This window comes from Taurulus bubalis (genome assembly GCF_910589615.1).
Source record: "Taurulus bubalis genome assembly, chromosome: 6".
NCBI classification, from domain to species: domain Eukaryota; kingdom Metazoa; phylum Chordata; class Actinopteri; order Perciformes; family Cottidae; genus Taurulus; species Taurulus bubalis.
In genome coordinates, this window is record NC_136594.1 from 27,378,662 (window position 1) to 27,399,387 (window position 20,726).

The 20,726-nt window shown below is 45.2% G+C and overlaps 1 protein-coding gene across 1 annotated transcript in view; it reads left to right on the forward strand.

Moving 5' to 3' along the window:
* The window catches only part of neurl1aa (neuralized E3 ubiquitin protein ligase 1Aa), a gene marked incomplete at its 3' end in the record, with an annotated part of 40,714 nt that extends 29,548 nt beyond the window's left edge, over positions 1-11,166 (forward strand). Inside the window, exons 5-6 of the mRNA XM_079219519.1 lie at positions 9,404-9,553; positions 10,925-11,166. Coding sequence (XP_079075645.1) covers positions 9,404-9,553; positions 10,925-11,166 — 392 coding nt within the window. The remainder of the gene's footprint in view (positions 1-9,403; positions 9,554-10,924) is intronic.
* Positions 11,167-20,726: the final 9,560 nt, after the last annotated feature.

Genomic DNA, 20,726 nt, shown 5'->3' on the forward strand with positions numbered 1-20,726 from the left:
AGTACGTGCGGGTTTACCTGTCAGAGAGCTCCGTCACTCTGCTGTCAACAGGAACAGGACAGGTCCGGCATGGCGACCCCGTCTCCTACACAACGATGATCCCGTACAACTAAACTGCATTCTGGATTACAGTCGCAGTTTTAAACACATGGTTAATGTTGTAATTTGCAACAAAATGTATATCGGTTTAGTAAAACGTCATGGTTTGGGTAAAAAGATGATGTTGATGTTCGGCGATTTAAAGGAGCAGTGCGTAGGATTCAGGGCCATCTAGTGGTGAGGTAGAAGATTGCATCCAACAGAACATCTCAATGGAGAGAGCTAAAGTGGCCTGAACATAACATACAAACGTCAAAGGCTCTTTAGAGCCAGTGTTTTGGTTTGTCCCTGCTGGGCTCCTGTAGAAACATGGTGGAAGTGCACTCTTTTAGACTCCATGTCTGACTGCTGCTATAATACAGACTCATAGTTTTCTTAATATATATCTTGCCTATATGTTTTTTTTTTTTTTTTTTTTACCTATTTTCACTTTATTATTATTATTATTATTATTATTATTATTATCTGTATTCACTATATGTTGGACAGTAGAGGACCGTACTTTCAAATCTTCTGTATGTGGAAGAATTTACATTAAAGCTGACTTTGACTTTGAACCATTTAAAGCTCTTGAACACTCTGAAGTCTTCTTCTAAATTGCTTCTAAATAGTTCCAGTGACAGTGGGGATGTGCCCACCACAGAACTGCTGTCAATAAATAAAAAAAACAAAACCAAATCAATTATTAAGATTTTGAAAGTTCTGTCAACATTCATAAATGATTCTGTGGCTCCTTCACCATCTAACCCTCATTTCTAGGAGACCAGGCTGGATATGGACATGTGGAGGCAAGTGTGTAAACAGACAGATATATATATGATAATGTAGTAAAACGCAATTTAAATAATATAAAATGTGTCTTCAGTGGAGAATAATTGACACGTACTGTCCATTAATACACACTTACAGATGAGCTCAAATCTGCTTACATGTTACTACATGATAGTGTTGTAAAGCAGTCATGAAATCTTTGTTTACTGCTCATAAAAGCTAAATATGGCTTAAAGTAAAGTGTTGCTGAGCATTTTAAAAGACAAAGACAAAAAAAAGTATCCCAGATGGAAAAGTTTGAGCGTTGTTTTATCAGCCTCCTGGGAGTGTCTTAAAGGGAGTAATGAGCACTCTTTGGTTCTTTGACCGCATGCTTTATCTTGTGAATAATCCCACTTGAAAGAGTAATTTATGGTGGAAAAAACAATCCTTTCAGCCCAGCGAAGTGTCGCGGGTCAGGAACCTACAGATCAGGATATCGATCTTCATTTGGCTGGGCACACCACTGCTGACACCTCTCAGCTATGTGCTGAATTCATTTACTTCCTGGGGTTGAAAATCTATTTGCGCTAAGTGTTGATCGTTCTGACAGGATGCCAATCGAGGCAAACGAACCGCGCCTCTCCGTTTTGGAAATTACAGCCGTGGGGGTCATGACCGACACCAAGGGGTCACACATATTTACAGACAGGAAGCATCTACAACAGTCGTAGGATCGGAGAGAAAGGTGGATGCTCCCTCACGAGGCGGGAAGATGGGAAACAGGAAGTGCGAACAGAGGTGGAGAGAGGCGGAGGGGGGCCACGACCCGGGCTGACAAGATGTCTCAGCGGGCGGACACTTTGGCTGTCAGTGGTGTGCCAAGTGTATTGCCTTCCCACGAGGTGTGTGTGTGTGTGTGTGTGTGTGTGTGTGTGTGTGTGTGTGTGTGTGTGTGTGTGTGTGTGTGTGTGTGTGTGTGTGTGGTTGCTGCAACATGCTGTGAACGACATTCTGCGTGACAAAGAAAGTCGTCAAAATCCTATTTATGCTAATTGCCACACCATTAGAACGACAAGCTATTATCGTATATGTTCACCCGGTAATGGCAGTAGCTGTTAGGAGGCACAAAGCTGCACCGGCCGTTCAAAGGTGTCTCACGTGTTTGTCTGTGGAGGAAGAGGCATCTATAAATACATCCTGCGAGTCCTCAGTGACGGCAGCGGAAAAGGAAAGCAGAGGTTAAAAGAGTTGAGAGAGGAAGAACAGAAGCTTTAGCTCGACATAGAGAGACGGACGCTGAAGACCTTTAAATGTCTAGAGGAGGGTCACGAGAACCAATGCGTTGGTACCAAGTCGATGCCAAGGTTCTGAAAATGTGACTCACTTCGGCGTTTGGGGCTGGAGACTAACGGACGCAACATGTGCCAGACAATGCTACATTGTGAACCACAAATCTGTGTTGAAATCTGCAGATAGAGAGATAGCTAACGTTAGCTGTTAGCAGTTAGCAGCACAGTCCTGCTTGGCTAAATAACGGAGCTAACAGATAGCGCTCGGAGGTCGCATTGAGTAACATTTAGATGCGTTCAAGCTCCAGCCAGTAAAAATGAGTGTTGAGGGAAGCTACATTATAACCTCATCATGATGGGTTCAAATGTTCAAAAACCGGTATGCTGTAGTGTATGTTGATGTACATGATATTTATTGTTTTAGTTTTTTACTGTGGTATCAATAATGGAGGTGTTGGTATCAACTAATCATTTTCTGGTATGGTGACGTCCTTAGTTATAGTAATTATTTTAATCAGCATCGTGATCAACTTGTAAACGTGCAAAATAAACACATCGTGAAAAACTGCGATATTGGGATTATATTAGATTGTTGGAAGCAAACTGTACCTTCTTTTTAGTTGCAAAAAGCTAACTGCCTGTGTTGTCTCACAGAGACATCGTCTGCTTTACTGTTAAATTACATTTTGGCTTTGCAACTGTGCACAACAAACCCCCTGTTTTTTTTCTGTATACATTTCCACCAACATCACTGAAGCCAGAGAGCCTCGGCAGCACAACAACACAGGAAACGCAAAACAATGAAACTGGTCGGAGGCGCATCTCCATCATCATCGAAGCGGATCTAAGAATTCCCACTGAGGGGTGAATCATCTTTACTTTCCAGCTGCTTCGAATTAGGAAGCATCTCTTATCTGGCTTTTGCAGCTCTTGATCTATTGCGTCATGTTGACTGGAGAGCAATTTGGCTTTCAGTGGAGCTGAACGAGAGCCATACCTTCCACTCGGAGTGAGGGATGTTAAAGACGACAGCTCGGCTCTCCCAGTGGGCTTCTGCCTTCAGGATGGCAACGTGAGGCAGTCATCACAGAGGCCTCTCACTCCTAACAAAGCAGGAAGTAATGGACCTTTCTAATAGGAACATACTCAAACAGATGCATCAGGTGAGCTCCGGTCAGCCAAGAGTGCTCGGACAGAGTTATGATGGTGGATGAAATCAATAGTGCAGTAGTTCTATTAGCAGTAATGGTTGTGGAAGGAATACTTACTTTATCCTTGTGAACACAAATTCTGGCTTCAATGTACATGTCTCAGTGTAATGAAATGTGTGTGTGTGTGTGTGTATATATATATATATATATATATATATATATATATATATATATATATATATATATGGACACGTGCATAGTGTGTGTCACTGTGCCTCAGAAACCATTTGCAGAACAAAATTAATTCTGTGCTATATTGAATGAAAAGCCTCTCAGCTTCAGCAGCGCTCTGAGCATCACGCTGACCTTTAGCTGGATATATAGGGTGCTAAAATGCACCTTTCTACACACGGGCGCTTTAGTCCGGATCTGTGTTTTTCTGAGCTCTCCATGCAAAAGACACGTCACCCATAGTTTCCCCCCAGCGGGACACACCAGCTCATTGACTGCATGCCACGCAGCATTTCTCTCTATTTTCTAAATACCTGGCATTAGTGTGTGGCGGTGCCAAAGAGAGCCGCCAACAGACCGGCTGACAGTTGAACTTTGAGAGACAGACATTGAAGAGGCCTTGTGCCTCGTGGTGTGGAAGTAGGACACCCATGCAGTGACCCACTTCACATGTATTATAGATTCCATTAAAATGTCAGCGCGTTCATGCTCGAGTGAAACGTCTCACCACCCACATCCTCGTGCACCGCAGAGGCCTCTCTCCTCCTTCCTCCTCCTCTTCCTTCTCCTCCTAACTCACCACCTTTGCTGGTGTCTTGTCTTCTGTCTCAAATTTAACATTTTAATTTGTATCATTTCGATCCTTTTTGGTGACCCCACCTCTTCGTTTCTACCCCCTCCAGGCATACTGCCACTCACACAGACCTCCGTTTAAGTTACTGTGGTTAATGGAGTTCTACAGGAAGTGAGTCAGCATATTTACACTTCTTGTTCCCTCTGAATGCATTTCTGGTTCGATGTTTTAAATCAGGTCTGAATACAAGCTGCAGAGATGTGAACGTTTGGTTCTCCTCACTAGAACAGTCGTCCTTTAGCTTGGTGGTGGAGGCGTGAGGTCATGTGACCGCGGTGGAGTTCCGTTGTATTTTCTTTGTAGCGTAACAAATAGCTTTTTACTTCTGCTGATTGTATTCAGGCTTAAAAAAAAGAAGAAGATAATGTTGCTGAATAAAACCTTTCAGTACCATAAACGTTTGTTTTTGCTACAGAGATTATTTTCCACGATAATCCAAAATCCAATGGAAGAATCCCATTGGCTGTTTGGGGACCAGTGATGACGACTTCCTGTCAGCCTCCCAAGAATACGTCATCCCTGCAGCTCTCTAAACACACCGACTATGGACAAGGATATGTGTAATATATATATATATATATATATATATATATATATATATATATATATATATATATATATATATATATATATATGTAGCATCATCAAGCAGAAACCTCTGATCCTCTTAGAAGGGATGGGAAACAGCCCTCTGTCACTCAGACACATGAACTGTGACCATAATGTGAATGTTCAGATGTGAATGCTTGAGGAACACCACTGGTAGCTATGAGGATATAAAGACTAAAAACTAAATGAATGGACCCGCCATTTAAAAGTTAACTTTATGAGAAGTGAAAACTCTATTTGCTTCTGTCCTTTACTGCCTTATCTGTGATGTTTTAGCAGCATCTTCCTTGGAGAATACTAACAATAAATAATGACCGACATTAATTCCGTTTCTGTGCCGGAGGACTTTGCAGCTCTTTGAGTCGAGTGTTCCTCGTGGCCTGAGACATTGAAGCTTCTTATTTCAGTTTATTTCTCCAGCGTGATGCGCACTGCAGGTGGTGGTTTTATATTGCGTATGCCTTTAGAGTTTGACATCAGGAGAGAGGAAGTCTGGGTTCAACAGTCACAGAGCTCCTGTTGGTGAGACTGAAGTGTCATGTGACTGGACATTAACCAGGAGCAGACAGGAGGAGGAGCCTCAGATACCGGCTGTAGCGTCTACATGCATCGCTGCTCACATAGAAAAGATGAATTCACTGAATTCAAGTGAGAAGTGAGGGGTGCGTGTCATTTTAAAGTTCAGAGACGTCTGACTGCATGCACTCCTACATGCAAACAAGCGCTCGCACATGAGCATGGAAGCAAACACACTCCCCGCCCCGCAGCTATTAAAGTGATGAACAGCTCAGGGATGTTGACCGGGTCCTCCCTTCCAAAACAGCTCTTTTGTCTCTGAAGATAATATCTTCCACCGCAGACCGAGGGGATTATTAACATTTTGTGCAGCAGGGGTAAGCCGTGACCTTAAACTGCTATTCTCAGAGCGGCTGTCCTCTCATCCGATCTGAACACATGCACACAGCAAAGCTGAGCCACATTTGTCCCGATATCTCAGAACAAGAGAGCCTCTGCAATGAAATGAGCCGCCACCCAATTTAAACGTTTGCTCGGGGTCCTTCCACTCTTCTCCTTTCGTTCTTTCTGGGGCACGTTAAGTCTATAAATGTAACCCCTTCTCTCCCGATAGGTTGTAAGACGTGACCCAAATCTGTGGCTCGCACGAGCCGGGAGGCTGTGATCCTGCTGCTCACGACCCTCCACCCCGCATCGCATACTCTGCATACCTCCCATAGATGCTAAAGATGGAAGCACGGCTGAAGTAGTTAGCAGCAGAGACGTGGCGACGGCGGGCAGCTGTTCACACGGGTCGGTTTGATGTAGTGGCGGGATCAAGGCTGGGCGGCACAGATCCTGCCTCAGCTGCCCTGGGTGGGAGGCGCTCGCCTGCCAGGGGGATTAACAGGGAGAGATGGACAAACAGAGGGAGGGAGGAGAGAAAGGGAACTCGGTTCCAGCGGGGAACCGCTAGTGCTGCAGGGTGATCAGGACCCGATGAAAGGAGTGCAGTAGCACCTTGTAGAGAGACACAGTGCGAGTTTTCTCTCGCTCTTAGATCTCCTTTTGTAGTGGGCCTTTCTACCAACAACAACAAACCCCATTTCTGGTGGTTGGTGGCTCTGTCAGAAATAACTCAACGTATCCTCGTACTATGCTCTGCAAGATATCTTTCGAAAAGTTATTAGTTTTTTTGCATTTTCCTACGAATGATCAGTGCTCCTGCAGTGTTTTGGCAACAAAACTACTTGGTGAGGTCGACTTCTGGTTTCATACGGGACATGAACTGTGGTCTGCTGTGAGAAAGTCCCTCACCTCCACGCCGCAACCTCTGGCTCTGCCGAGAGAAGCCAATGCTTCATGTCTTTAAACTTGCATTATCTCTGCTGTCCAGCAGGGGGCGACTCCTCTGGTTGTATAGAAGTCTATATAAGTGACTCTGCTTCTCTCTTGATGTATTCCCTCAGTAAACATTGTAAACATGAGTTTATGTCTCAATCTCTAGTTTCAAGTCTTCCTCAATACAGCATGATGATTATTTAGTAAATGATGGTCATTTAGAGTCAAACAGACCATAAAGCAGGGGATGCTTTAGGGCGGGGCTACTGTGATTGACAGGTGCCTACCCTTCCAGAGCCTACATGGCGTCTCTGTAGATCACTCCTTCGTATTCCAAATATGTCTTTACCAAATAAAGTGGTTGAGATAATCTGGCTAAACTTGTCTTCAACCTGTGTGATTGTTTGACCCTTTGACACTTTCCAAGGTCTCTGCAAAATACATTTGGTTAATATAACTGACACATCCAACAGCTGGAGCATCGTAAGAATCAAGCTGTAATACACGAGATTCAACATGAGACATAGTTTGGTCTTGACCAGTTACTAGTCTAGTTTGAAATTAGACTAAAATCTTATAGGTTGTACAAGCAGCATATTGATCCATATTTACATTTAGCACTGGAGGAAGTCAGATTAAAATGGAGAAATGGGGACGGGCTTCAAAACACAGGACTTTCACCCAGGAGACCACTGGTCATGTCCCGTGTAAAAAGAGTTACTAAGTGTTTTAAAATGAGTATGTTTGTCAGATGAATATGTTACGTATGAGACGTAACTTATTCACCTAACAAACATACTCATTTAAACTTTCACAGCGTCAACCACGTGTTTAAAGCATGAGGACACGAGGTGCCACCGGTACGGGGCGACAATGTAGGAAACGCTGTGGCTCGTATGGAGGGAACGGTTAGCTTGTCTGAAACGGGCCTGAGACGGGCGTCTCCTCTGCTTCTACTTGTGGCTTGTCTCGTATCTATTCATAGAGTGTGGGCAGAGCAGTGCGTTCGCTCCGGCGCTCCAGAGGACCCGTTGCATCACGTCACACACTGCACGTCCAGCACCTACAGTCTCTCACACACAATCTGAGATGACAGGAGCAGCGGGGCAACCCCGGGTATGCAAACCAAACATACTGAGACACACCACCCAGCTGCTGAGGTGGAGTCCTGACAAAAAACACTGCCTCTCTTTACGAGCTATTACGTTACACGATCCATTTGCTCTGATTTCCAGTGACTCCATTATTGTTTGCCCCCGTCGAGAAATCGGCCCCTGGCCCCCGGGCATCAGTTGTATTGATCAGACTGCTGGCACAGACGGCAGCGGAGAGGGCTGCTGGGACATTCGTCATGGCCTTCCTGGTCAGTGTTGATGGAGACTGCAGGAGAATGAGACGCTCCCCAGTGAAGCTTCCCTGAAACAAAGCAGCTCCTGAAATAGGACCGAGCACAGCAGCTGACTTCTGATGCAGTTGTTGGTGTGCTATTTTCTGCCAGCGAGCTTCAGGGAAGGTAATTAAAGTAATCTGCAGTTACGCAGCAAAGCATTTGATGGGAATTCTTAGTTGGCGATTACACGCTTGCTCTGCCAGACGGCTCGTTTGCATCTTAATTTGTTGGGTATTTTGGTGTCACTGGCCTACCTGTGATGGTACACCATACAACGTTATTTCAGATGACAAAGCATACCACAAGTATAGTGACACCAGGGACCTACTGGCGTAGTCTATTATTTGGATAAATGCATGTCCCTGATGATTCTGTCCTTTAGGGCAAAATGGAGAGTTTAAAGCTGCATTTATTCCTTTTTTGTATTTAATATTATTAAAGCACAACCGAGCTGCTATGGCTAATGCTAGCAAAGAGATTCAATAGCATTCAACCGGAAATGTGTTTCTTTGCACCTGACAAGTTTGTAGTCCAACATTTACTACACCTCCAGATCTGTGTGTTGGTCTCCCAACAACTGAGAGACATGTCAAGCTCTTCTCTTCATTCGCCAGCTGCGAGACAGGAATGAGTCCACAACCCAAATGAGAACGAGCGATTGACCCCTTTCACTCTGCACATAGTCAATTCATCCATTCCTCATATGTAGATATTGATGAGTGCCGCTTCAAGGTCAGACGTCGGTGACTTTGAACGCCGACTGTCATCAAACAGCCTGGAACAGCTCGACCTGTCTGTCGAGGCATCGCCGGCATTTCAACATGTGTTGCCTAAACTTGTTTCCGGAATTCCCATTTGTTTCCCCCCGACCGCCGCCTCGAGGTAGAATGCGGAACGGATGGAGGACTGCTTTAAAATACACTCTCTTAAAAAAAAAGAAGTAAAAGGAGTGATGCATATGTGCACACTAATGGAGCACTCCAGTCTGTGTGAGCAGTCCTTTTCTCTCTCCGCTTTTTTTATTTAAAGCCAATCGTGCTCTGGTTTATTGTTTGTATTTTTTTTGTGGACCAAAGAAGAAACAAAAGAAAAACATTTAAAAAAAGAGAAGCCGTCTATGAGAAGACCTATTAGCTGTAATGTCTTGTGCCTTTATGCCACTTTATTTATACAAAAATCATGATGAGCCTGTTTAGAGAGCACTCCGTGGATGGGTTCTTCTTATTTAGCCTCCAGTGTCGTTGTTATGTCCTGTCACCATGTCATCAGCCTGCATTCAGATCATATTTTGACTATTAGTATAATCATCAGTAATGTCACTGGGACAATATGTTGGTTACTGGTTGCTGAAGTAGTTTGAGTTCTGATCAAATCAAACCTCTCATCACCTCCCTTCATCTGCTCTGACTAGGTTCCACTCACCTCGGGGATCCGGGGCCCTCGTCGAGCCCCAGCTCGCCCTCCTCCTCTCCACAGACGCCCAGCGCCCTGGGCAGTGGCAGCTCCGATCCGGTGCTGAACGGAGGCCTGTGCTCTGCCGCGTACTGCAGCTCACTAGGGGGTAGGTACACCCGGGTATGAGGAGATGCCGCTGCAGAAGCTCAGCCCCCACAGGGGGGACGTAGTGGAAACCACTTTGGGACGGTGAGCAGATGTCATCCTGCAGCAGTTAGGAACAATAGCCGGCCCTTCAAGGTCCCACTGCTGCTGCCGCTGCAGCTGGGTGTCGGGACGTGTTTGGTCACATAGGCTGTTATATAAATGGGACGGATGCAGCGCTTTTTTTCAACATAGTGCCCGACATAAACCTGATTAAAATTCATCCTGCACACGGAGTCACCATTTAGTTTCACTTCATTCAATCTAATGGATGTTGTTTTCCTGTGAGCTAATTACTTGTTGGGTAGAGGGAGGTGTTGGATCTCAAATGTAGTAAAAGTGTACTGAAAGGTATGCTGGGGAGTTGGATTCATCACTTGGTGAAGGCTGTTAGCAAGTGGTGCAGCTGACATGTCCTGACAGTGCACATGTCAGCTGTACCAGCGGTTGCTAGGAGAAAGAAAGAAAAGAAAGAAGAATTTCCATTTAGTTGTTAATTCTGTAAATTGAATAAGCTAGGAGGCTAGCTAACTGCTAACTAGAAGATGAGACTAGCTAACTGCTAACTAGAAGATGAGGCTAGCTAACTGCTAACTAGACGATGAGGCTAGCTAACTAGAAGATGAGGCTAGCTATCTTCTAACTAGAAGATGAGGCTGGCAAACTGCTAACTAGATGACGAGGCTAGCTAACTACTAACTCGAAGATGAGGCTAGCTAACTGCTAACTAGAAGATGAGGCTAGCTAACTGCTAAATAGACAATGAGGCTAGCTAACTGCTAACTAGAAGATGAGGCTAGCTAACTTTTAACTAGAAGATGAGGCTAGCTAACTTTTAACTAGAAGTTGAGGCTAGCTAACTTTTAACTAGAAGATGAGGCTAGCTAACTTCTAACTAGACGATGAGGCTAGCTAACTGCTAACTAGACGATGAGGCTAGCTAACCAGAAGATGAGGCTAGCTATCTTCTAACTAGAAGATGAGGCTGGCTAACTGCTAACTAGACGATGAGGCAAGCTAACTGCTAACTAGAAGATGAGGCTAGCTAACTGCTAATTAGAAGATGAGGCTGGATAACTGCTAACTAGAAGATGTTATTCCCGCCTGCAAAGCTCTAATTTATTGACTTATTCTACTGTAGTTCTGTCCAGTAACTTAGCGTCCATAACTCACACCAGTTACGTAACAAAGTGACTTTTTGGAGTTTCTTAGTTTCTACAATCGGAGAGAACAGCCGTCAACAAGCACAACTTAAGATTCAATTTGAATGTTTCTCTCTACTGATTTACTATTTGTTTGTTGGCTGAGATAAAAGGATTTAATTTCTCTACAGGAACGTCCCCAAATTCACCAGTCAGCCTCCCCAAGTCCCCGACGTTTCCAACGGGCCGCGGGCCGTGGCCCGACGAGTGCTCCATCTGCTACGAGAACAGCGTGGACACGGTCATCTACGCCTGCGGACACATGTGTCTGTGCTACACCTGCGGCCTCAAACTCAAGAAGATGTCCAACGCCTGCTGCCCAATCTGCAGGAGGCAGATCAAAGACATCATCAAGACCTACCGCAGCACGTAAATGGGACGGGCCGACGGACTCCCCCAGAACCGCAAGATCTCGGGGAAGACGTGTCTAAGTTCAGGGAATATGAACTCTGGTACTTTAATTTGGTGTATTCACAGAATTGTTTAGTGACCTTTTCCAAAGTCAGTACCGCTTGGCTTGGAAAGGTCTCCTGTCCTATGAAGAGGACGAAGGTTCCACGTAGAACTTTCTTCTCCAGCAGAAGATGCTCTCTCCTGGGACCTTGGAGGACTGCGAACCAGAGGGAAAAACTGAAACCATTCACCCCCAAAAAATCTTTCCTTTGTTGAGCCATTTTGTATGTTTTAGGGACTGTGACCCCAATTTTGCACCGAAGCCAGCGAGTCACTTTGGGGCTGAATGTCTTGATAAGAGCTCTCACTTAGTTCTGGCAGGTTTTGGCCTCAGTACGTCACAACTTGTGTCTGTGTGTTACTGAGCACTGGGAAAGAGGAGTCAGTCCGGACTCCGTGAAGTGGTGGATCTCGGTTATTGTCGTGGTGATTATCAGTGAGTGATTATATAGCGATGGAGGCGGAGTGGAGTATTTTAAGTAGGATTGTAACACCTCTTGTACTCGTATAATCTTCTGTACCTTTATGGTAGTTCTATTGCAAATGTCGGTGGTAGCTATATCGTTGTGCTAGCTAGCAGCTTGCTCTGCAATGTATTAAATCAGCATCGTCCTCTCAGAAATGGCCCGTTAACAGACAGAGAGGCTAAAGACATCCATCGGTTCAAACAACCTCCGACCCTGCGTCCAGCTCACTCAGCCGCTCCGAATCCCTGAAGGGAAACAGGAAGTGGTTTTGGATTCTCCTCAGGGCCAACAATCTTTTTACTATCCTCCCAAAACTGTACCTGTATCACGCCTGACACACTGTGAGCGCTAGTGACGAAAACGGAAAGGTGCTCTGAAACAGTTCCCATGACAACGCAGAGTCAAAGGATCGTTGCCATGGTATCGGAAGCCACCAGAGATGCAATACGGCCTCCGGCCTTAAACCAGAGGAGGTTCCTGTCTGACGCATCATTCAGGTGGTTCCAAAAGCCCGTTGACACATCACCAAATAACACTGTTGTGTGTGAAAGGTTCACTCAGAGGAGAAACAAAGCACACGCATCAAAACAAATATTTTTCTAACATAAATTCACCACATTTCCAATATTTAATTAAAATGTTTGATAACCGTTGTGACGGGCCTTTCACCAGCAGCAAAAATCTGTTCATATTTTGAATATTTGTATGATTCCTATCTGCTGATTCTGCTAGAAAATGTCTTGATACAGATTTCCCCCCCGTAGGCGGCGACTCCTCAGAAAGCCATAGCTCCTCACAGGACCCCGGGGCTGAGGGGCTGTTTGTCTTTTTTAATGCTCCTCGGTTCTGGTAATCCACTCACGGGCCTCACACCGTTGCTGCTACGCTCCTCGCCAGCTGTCCTCTGAGCAACCGCTGACAGCGACGCTTCACACATCCCTCCTCCCACGTTACACTTTGATGACGCTACTGCTTGAAGTGTTGATTCACATTTGAATGTTAACTTATGTATTTAGAGAGAGTAATGATTTTCATCAGTGTGCTTGATTTGAAACAACAAAAAGAAGAAAAAAAAGTTTTTTTGTCTGTTTGTTTGTCTTTTTTCAGATTTCCTCCTTATTGATAATCATGACTCTGAGATTTGTTTTCCTGTTTTTTTTTCCATTCTGGTTTTCTAATAGTGGGAATATAGAGTTTCTTGTACTTTGCAGGCAATAGGAGATATTGCAGTGCACAATCAAGACCCCATTGCTTTGGGGTGCAAGATATAAACTCTGGTTTTTATTACCATCCTTGACCTTCGTGAGCTCTTTTTGAGTAATTTATCTTCTTGTGTATTAGCCCGTGTTAGAGAGCCCTACTACCGTTCTGTAAGTATATCTTTTCTCATTATTGGGTCTGGTAGCCATCTCTGAATGGTAATGATAAATGTCACTTTATAAAGCTACTGATTGTAATCTTGTCCATGTTTAGGCCAGCGTTGACACTCCGACCAAATTGAATCATTGATTATTTTATTCAGTTTTTACGTCACGTAAATGTAAGTCCTTTGGTGCAAAACCCTGTTTTCAGTTTGGGCTTTTCATTTTTTTTTTTATTACATCTATTCATTTTTGGACCACATTGAATTGATAAACACACACACCAAGCAACATTGTTATCAGTAAAAGATTCTGAATACCTTTTTCAACTGATTTTTATTTAGTTTTATCCGCCTGCACCCAGGATACTCCATAGGCTCCTTGAATGTCACCGATCCTGTCATTGTACTATTTATTTTACCATCACTGATGTGTGGACCTATTCCTCCGTGTGTGTGTGTGTGTGTGTGTGTGTGTGTGTGTGTGTGTGTGTGTGTGTGTGTGTGTGTGTGTGTGTGTGTGTGTGTGTGTGCAGCCAATCACACGGCAGCACGGTAAGAGATTCTCTCTCTGATTCTGAAGACTTTCTGTCATGCACGAGTAATCAGCTCAGTCTGAACGTAGGGACGGGGATCGCTGGTGTGTATATATATGTATATATATATGTATATATGTATATATATATATATGACTCATCAGCTGAAGTACTTTACAAACCTGTATTTTCCTTTTCTTTTGAAACATCACGTGTTTGTTCGTGAACGCTGTTCAGTGCGAGTCAGATGATTGTGGTGAATAAAGTGTCCAGATGTGTTTGTGTGTGTTGTGCTGGTGTTTCACTCGCTGAGCGCTCAGACGTGCACAGTGTGTCTGTAAGGGAAGACATATGCTGTGTATTGTGTTCCCTGTCGGGGGGGATTTCTCTCGTCTCCAAGCCAGAGTTACAACGCTGACAATTAGGCAAGTTATTTAGTGTATTTGCACAGGCTCAGATATATTTGATGACCTCATCGGCTGGACTTTGTAAACACTGAGCCTCTGATGCCGTGTTAACATGGAAACACGTTACCACCACATTGAGGATGCTGTGGAGAACATGTTACCAAACAGTTGAGCAACATTAGTATTATTTTATGGGTGTGTCACATAGAGACCGCTGCTCAACGCTCCACGAGCAGCTGGCTCTGTCTTAACTACGGTAACCAGTAGAGTCCTTCATCAACAAAACCACTGGCTCTCCACATCTACACCGTGTATAACTGAGCAAACTCCACCTGCTGATGAAGCCCGTGTGAGCCGGTTGAAAGGCCTTCGCACAAGCCAGCAAGTGGACATCTGACCCACAGGTCAAGAGTGAACGGATGAGACGAACGCTACGTCCTTTGGTGGAAGCAGCATTGGCTGTGTGAGTCTTTGTCTCCTATCACATGACTCTGTGTGAGTCTTTGTCTCCTATCACATGACACTGCGTGAGTCTTTGTCTCCTATCATATGACTGTGTGAGTCTTTGTCTCCTATCACATGACTGTGTGAGTCTTTGTCTCCTATCACATGACTCTGTGTGAGTCTTTGTCTCCTATCACATGACACTGCGTGAGTCTTTGTCTCCTATCATATGACTGTGTGAGTCTTTGTCTCCTATCACATGACTGTGTGAGTCTTTGTCTCCTATCACATGACACTGCGTGAGTCTTTGTCTCCTATTATATGACTGTGTGAGTCTTTGTCTCCTATCACCTGACACTGAGTCTGTGTCTCCTATCACATGACTGTGTGAGTCTTTGTCTCTATCACCTGACTCTGTGTGAGTCTTTGTCTCCTATCACCTGACACTGAGTCTGTGTCTCCTATCACATGACTCTGTGTGAGTCTTTGTCTCCTATCACCTGACTCTGTGTGAGTCTTTGTCTCCTATCACATGACACTGCGTGAGTCTTTGTCTCCTATCATATGACTGTGTGAGTCTTTGTCTCCTATCAGCTGACTCTTTGTGAGTCTTTGTCTCCTATCACCTGACTCTGTGTGAGTCTTTGTCTCCTATCACATGACACTGCGTGAGTCTTTGTCTCCTATCATATGACTGTGTGAGTCTTTGTCTCCTATCAGCTGACTCTTTGTGAGTCTTTGTCTCCTATCACCTGACACTGAGTCTGTGTCTCCTATCGCATGACTGTGTGAGTCTTTGTCTTCTATCACATGACTGTGTGAGTCTTTGTCTCCTATCACATGACTGTGTGAGTCTTTGTCTCCTATCACATGACTGTGTGAGTATTTGTCTTCTATCACCTGACTCTGTGTGAGTCTTTGTCTCCTATCACATGACACTGCGTGAGTCTTTGTCTCCTATCATATGACTGTGTGAGTCTTTGTCTCCTATCACCTGACACTGAGTCTGTGTCTCCTATCACATGACTCTGTGTGAGTCTTTGTCTCCTATCACCTGACACTGAGTCTGTGTCTCCTATCACATGACTCTGTGAGTCTTTGTCTCCTATCACCTGACACTGCGTGAGTCTTTGTCTCCTATCATATGACTGCGTGAGTCTTTGTCTCCTATCACCTGACTCTGTGTGAGTCTTTGTCTCCTATCACATGACACTGCGTGAGTCTTTGTCTCCTATCATATGACTGTGTGAGTCTTTGTCTCCTATCAGCTGACTCTTTGTGAGTCTTTGTCTCCTATCACCTGACTCTGTGTGAGTCTTTGTCTCCTATCACATGACACTGCGTGAGTCTTTGTCTCCTATCATATGACTGTGTGAGTCTTTGTCTCCTATCAGCTGACTCTTTGTGAGTCTTTGTCTCCTATCACCTGACTCTGTGTGAGTCTTTGTCTCCTATCACATGACACTGCGTGAGTCTTTGTCTCCTATCATATGACTGTGTGAGTCTTTGTCTCCTATCAGCTGACTCTTTGTGAGTCTTTGTCTCCTATCACCTGACACTGAGTCTGTGTCTCCTATCGCATGACTGTGTGAGTCTTTGTCTTCTATCACATGACTGTGTGAGTCTTTGTCTCCTATCACATGACTGTGTGAGTCTTTGTCTCCTATCACATGACTGTGTGAGTATTTGTCTTCTATCACCTGACTCTGTGTGAGTCTTTGTCTCCTATCACATGACACTGCGTGAGTCTTTGTCTCCTATCATATGACTGTGTGAGTCTTTGTCTCCTATCACCTGACACTGAGTCTGTGTCTCCTATCACATGACTCTGTGTGAGTCTTTGTCTCCTATCACCTGACACTGAGTCTGTGTCTCCTATCACATGACTCTGTGAGTCTTTGTCTCCTATCACCTGACACTGCGTGAGTCTTTGTCTCCTATCATATGACTGCGTGAGTCTTTGTCTCCTATCACCTGACTCTGTGTGAGTCTTTGTCTCCTATCACATGACACTGCGTGAGTCTTTGTCTCCTATCATATGACTGTGTGAGTCTTTGTCTCCTATCAGCTGACTCTTTGTGAGTCTTTGTCTCCTATCACCTGACTCTGTGTGAGTCTTTGTCTCCTATCACATGACACTGCGTGAGTCTTTGTCTCCTATCATATGACTGTGTGAGTCTTTGTCTCCTATCAGCTGACTCTTTGTGAGTCTTTGTCTCCTATCACCTGACACTGAGTCTGTGTCTCCTATCGCATGACTGTGTGAGTCTTTGTCTTCTATCACATGACTGTGTGAGTCTTTGTCTCCTATCACATGACTGTGTGAGTCTTTGTCTCCTATCACATGACTGTGTGAGTATTTGTCTTCTATCACCTGACTCTGTGTGAGTCTTTGTCTCCTATCACATGACACTGCGTGAGTCTTTGTCTCCTATCATATGACTGTGTGAGTCTTTGTCTCCTATCACCTGACTCTTTGTGAGTCTTTGTCTCCTGTCACATGACTGTGTGAGTCTTTGTCTCCTATCACATGACACTGAGTCTGTCTCCTATCACATGACTGTGTGAGTCTTTGTCTCCTATCACCTGACTGTGTGAGTCTTTGTCTTCTATCACATGACACTGCGTGAGTCTTTGTCTCCTATCATATGACTGTGAGTCTTTGTCTCCTATCACATGACACTGAGTCTGTGTCTCCTATCACCTGACTCTGTGGTAGTCTGTGTCTCCTATCACATGACTGTGTGAGTCTGTGCCTCCTATCACATGACTGTGTGAGTCTGTGTCTCCTATCACATGACTCTGTGTGAGTCTGTGTCTCCTATCACATGACTCGGTGTGAGTCTGTGTCTCCTATCACATGACTCGGTGTGAGTCTGTGTCTCCTATCACATGACTCGGTGTGAGTCTGTCTCCTATCACATGACTCGGTGTGAATCTGTGTCTCCTATCACATGACTCGGTGTTAGTCTGTGTCTCCTATCACATGACTCGGTATGAGTCTGTGTCTCCTATCACCTGACACTGTGAGTCTTTGTCTCCTATCACAAGACAGTATGAGTCTTTGTCTCTTATCACCTGACACTGAGTCTTTGTCTCCTATCACATGACTCTGTATGAGTCTTTGTCTCCTATCACATGACACTGTGAGTCTTTGTCTCCTATCACATGACACTGTGAGTCTTTGTCTCCTATCACATGACACTGTGAGTCTTTGTCTCCTATCACATGACACTGTGAGTCTTTGTCTCCTATCACAAGACAGTATGAGTCTTTGTCTCCCATCACATGACACTGTGAGTCTTTGTCTTCTATCACATGACTGTGTGAGTTTTGTCTCATCTCACCTGATGCTGTGTGAGCATCTGCTACAACCAGTTGCTCCATTGCCTCCACTTCACACGGTGCTCCTTGTTTGCTGGTGGAACAACAGACCCCCTTAATGGAGCGTTAATCGTGTTCACATGCACTTGACCTTTGACACCGACACCTAAAGAAGGCAAAATGTGTGAGTTGGCCTGAAACCGATGTAGCCTTTGAGGTCTGTGTGAAGCACAACGCTGAGTGAGGCGGGCCCGACTCTGTTACATCATCTGTCCCGTCATCTGCCACAGCTGCTGGGGGGCTTCACGGTGACCGGTAGAGGATTAAGGAGATCAGTGGAAATACCTGCGCCGTAAACTGTAGAATGACCGCTCTATAATATGTCTCTCCAGAGCTCATCGTGGACCATCGCTCGTGGCCGACTCGTGACTCCTCCATATCCCAGGAGAGGAGACCACGATGAGCGATGATCTCAGGAACAGAATAACCCAGACCAGTGTGTCTAACACCCGCCACGTTCTCAACCGATCTCATTGGTTATGCCGCGCAGAAAGGGCCGATCTTAATAGAATTCCATTTGGAGGCTCAATGTCGACGTGCATGTAGACTTTGTAATGTCTCTTCATATGGAGATGTCTGCTGTGTGGAGGACGGCTGCAGCGAGACCGGCTCAAGACAGCCATCTAGTGGAAGCACGTTGCCATGGTCACCGCATGAAGGGTTGCAATCAAATTATAAGATTACTTTGGATAAAATGTGATTACCTGTTTGTCCACTGACCAGCTTTCTCTGGAGCTTTCAGCAGCAGCTCAATGTCTTCCTCAGAGGACGGATAAGACCGTCTTTGACCTAAGGACTGGTTTCCAGTCTCCATCACAACGAGCGGTTGCTATGTGACACAAGCTCCATCCTGATGTCCGACCAGCGAGCTGAAGGAGCTCGAGGGAACGTGTTTGTTTGTCTTTAGGTGATTGTTTTACCAACTTTTTTTAAGGTTCAACATTTACAAAATACAACTGATTGACGCTGCACTAGTCAATATTTTCAAATGAACAGCGTTGAATGTGTGAAGTGTCACTCGTGGTTCCAAAACCCACAGAAAAGTGTCACCTGACTGCAGTGTATCGCTTCTACAGAAGCATGTTTCAGTTGGTGCTTTAGCATTTAACATTATCTAGCCATACCTTCTTTTATGTAAAGATAATGTTTCACTGCAGCCATGCCTTATGCTCAACATTTACAGTTTAAAGAAGCTGCTGGTGTTTTCTCAGCTCTCACTGAGGCCTTCAGGTCTCCTCAGACCTGTGGGAGGAGCTTCTTTATGTGGCGTGGCCTCATGATGAATGTCTCCACACACGTTTGGTTACAGGGAGGCAAAATGAACCTCGTCCCTCGGGAACCGGAGGCTCCGACAGCTCGTTCATCTTCATTCATCGCCCTCAACCGCCTCGCTCCTTTCCTCCCATAACTCACCCCTAACTATATATATATATATATATATATATAACATAAATAAATATATATATAACTGGCTGCATTGTTCTGCTCGTCCGCATCTAAACTCACTTAATCTGGCCGGCACAATAGGGCGAATAAAGATAAATGTCTCCATCTGTAATATTGCTGTCACAGAGCATCCATCAGCGCGAGCAGGGAGGCGGGTCTTGTGCGAGTGTGAGACGAATGAAAAGGAGTCGGTCTAAAACAGAGATAATACATTTAATATCGTTTCTCCTTTTTGGGCGATGCGAGATACAATGTAAACATGTACAAGATACAAAAAAAAAGAAAAAGGAACAAGACTTGTCAAAATGAAACGGTAGATAAGAAAAGGCCCTGTATTCAAAAGGAGAGCACATGAGCCGGCTGTCAGTCAGAGGGGACACGGGACCCCGTGCACCTGTGTGTCCTCGTGCACTTGTGTGTCCTTGTGCACCTGTTTGTCCTCGTGCACCTTGTGCACCTGTGTGTCCTCGTGCACCTGTGTGTCCTCGTGCACCTGTGTGTCCTTGTGCACATGTGTCCTCGTGCACCTTGGCACCTGTGTGTCCTCGTGCACCTGTGTGTCCTCGTGCACCTTTGTGTCCTTGTGCACATGTGTCCTCGTGCACCTTGGCACCTGTGTGTCCTCACGGCTTATCTTTTGGAAACAGGGAGCTTACGAGAGTTAAACACAATCTGCATAACAACAATGGTAATAAAAGGAAGGAAATACGAGAAAAGCCCCCTCCTTTGGTCCACCTCCAGGCCTCTACCTGTTACTGTGTGTGTGTGTGTGTGTGTTTTCTCGTTGGTTGACATGCTGGTGACTGCTGCCGGTCTCCAGAGCTTCTCAGTTTGTTGGCAGACCTCAGGACAAATGCGACGCCCCGGGTCCAGCAGGCCTGCGCCTCCCTCCTGAATGCAGCTCGCCCTCCGTGGGACGTTCCTCGCACGCCGGGCCGCCGGAGCGTCGCCTGACGTCGCCAGCGTCGCCCCGCTGTGCTCGTTAGAAGCCGGGATTCAAACGGGAACAAAGACGAAGACCGGGCCCACGAAGCCTCGTTCCTCGACACAGCGGCTTCCTTCCCTGCAGCTGATCCCCACCGGTGCCTCAAACAACTGTGACTCTGAGACGGAGTTTTATAATCAGCTTCACTCTGCTCTTTCTACTTTCCTTCACTCACACAAAAACTTCATATTCATTTAAAAAATACCCTACAAGACCATATCTCTAAAAACCTCCGCCCCGCTCCCACACACACGTACTGAGATCCCTCCTCACCGTCCCGCTGCCAGTAGCAGCTTCACGTTCCACTTTCTTTCTGTTTCCAACTAAAGCTCGTCTCATTAGATCTGAGCAAACGCTCCAGATCCTGTTTCACTTTCACGACTTCCAACCACCTCTCTCAACAGCAAACAGCTGAGGAATAAGACATGTGAAGACGTTTTCTTCTTTCCGA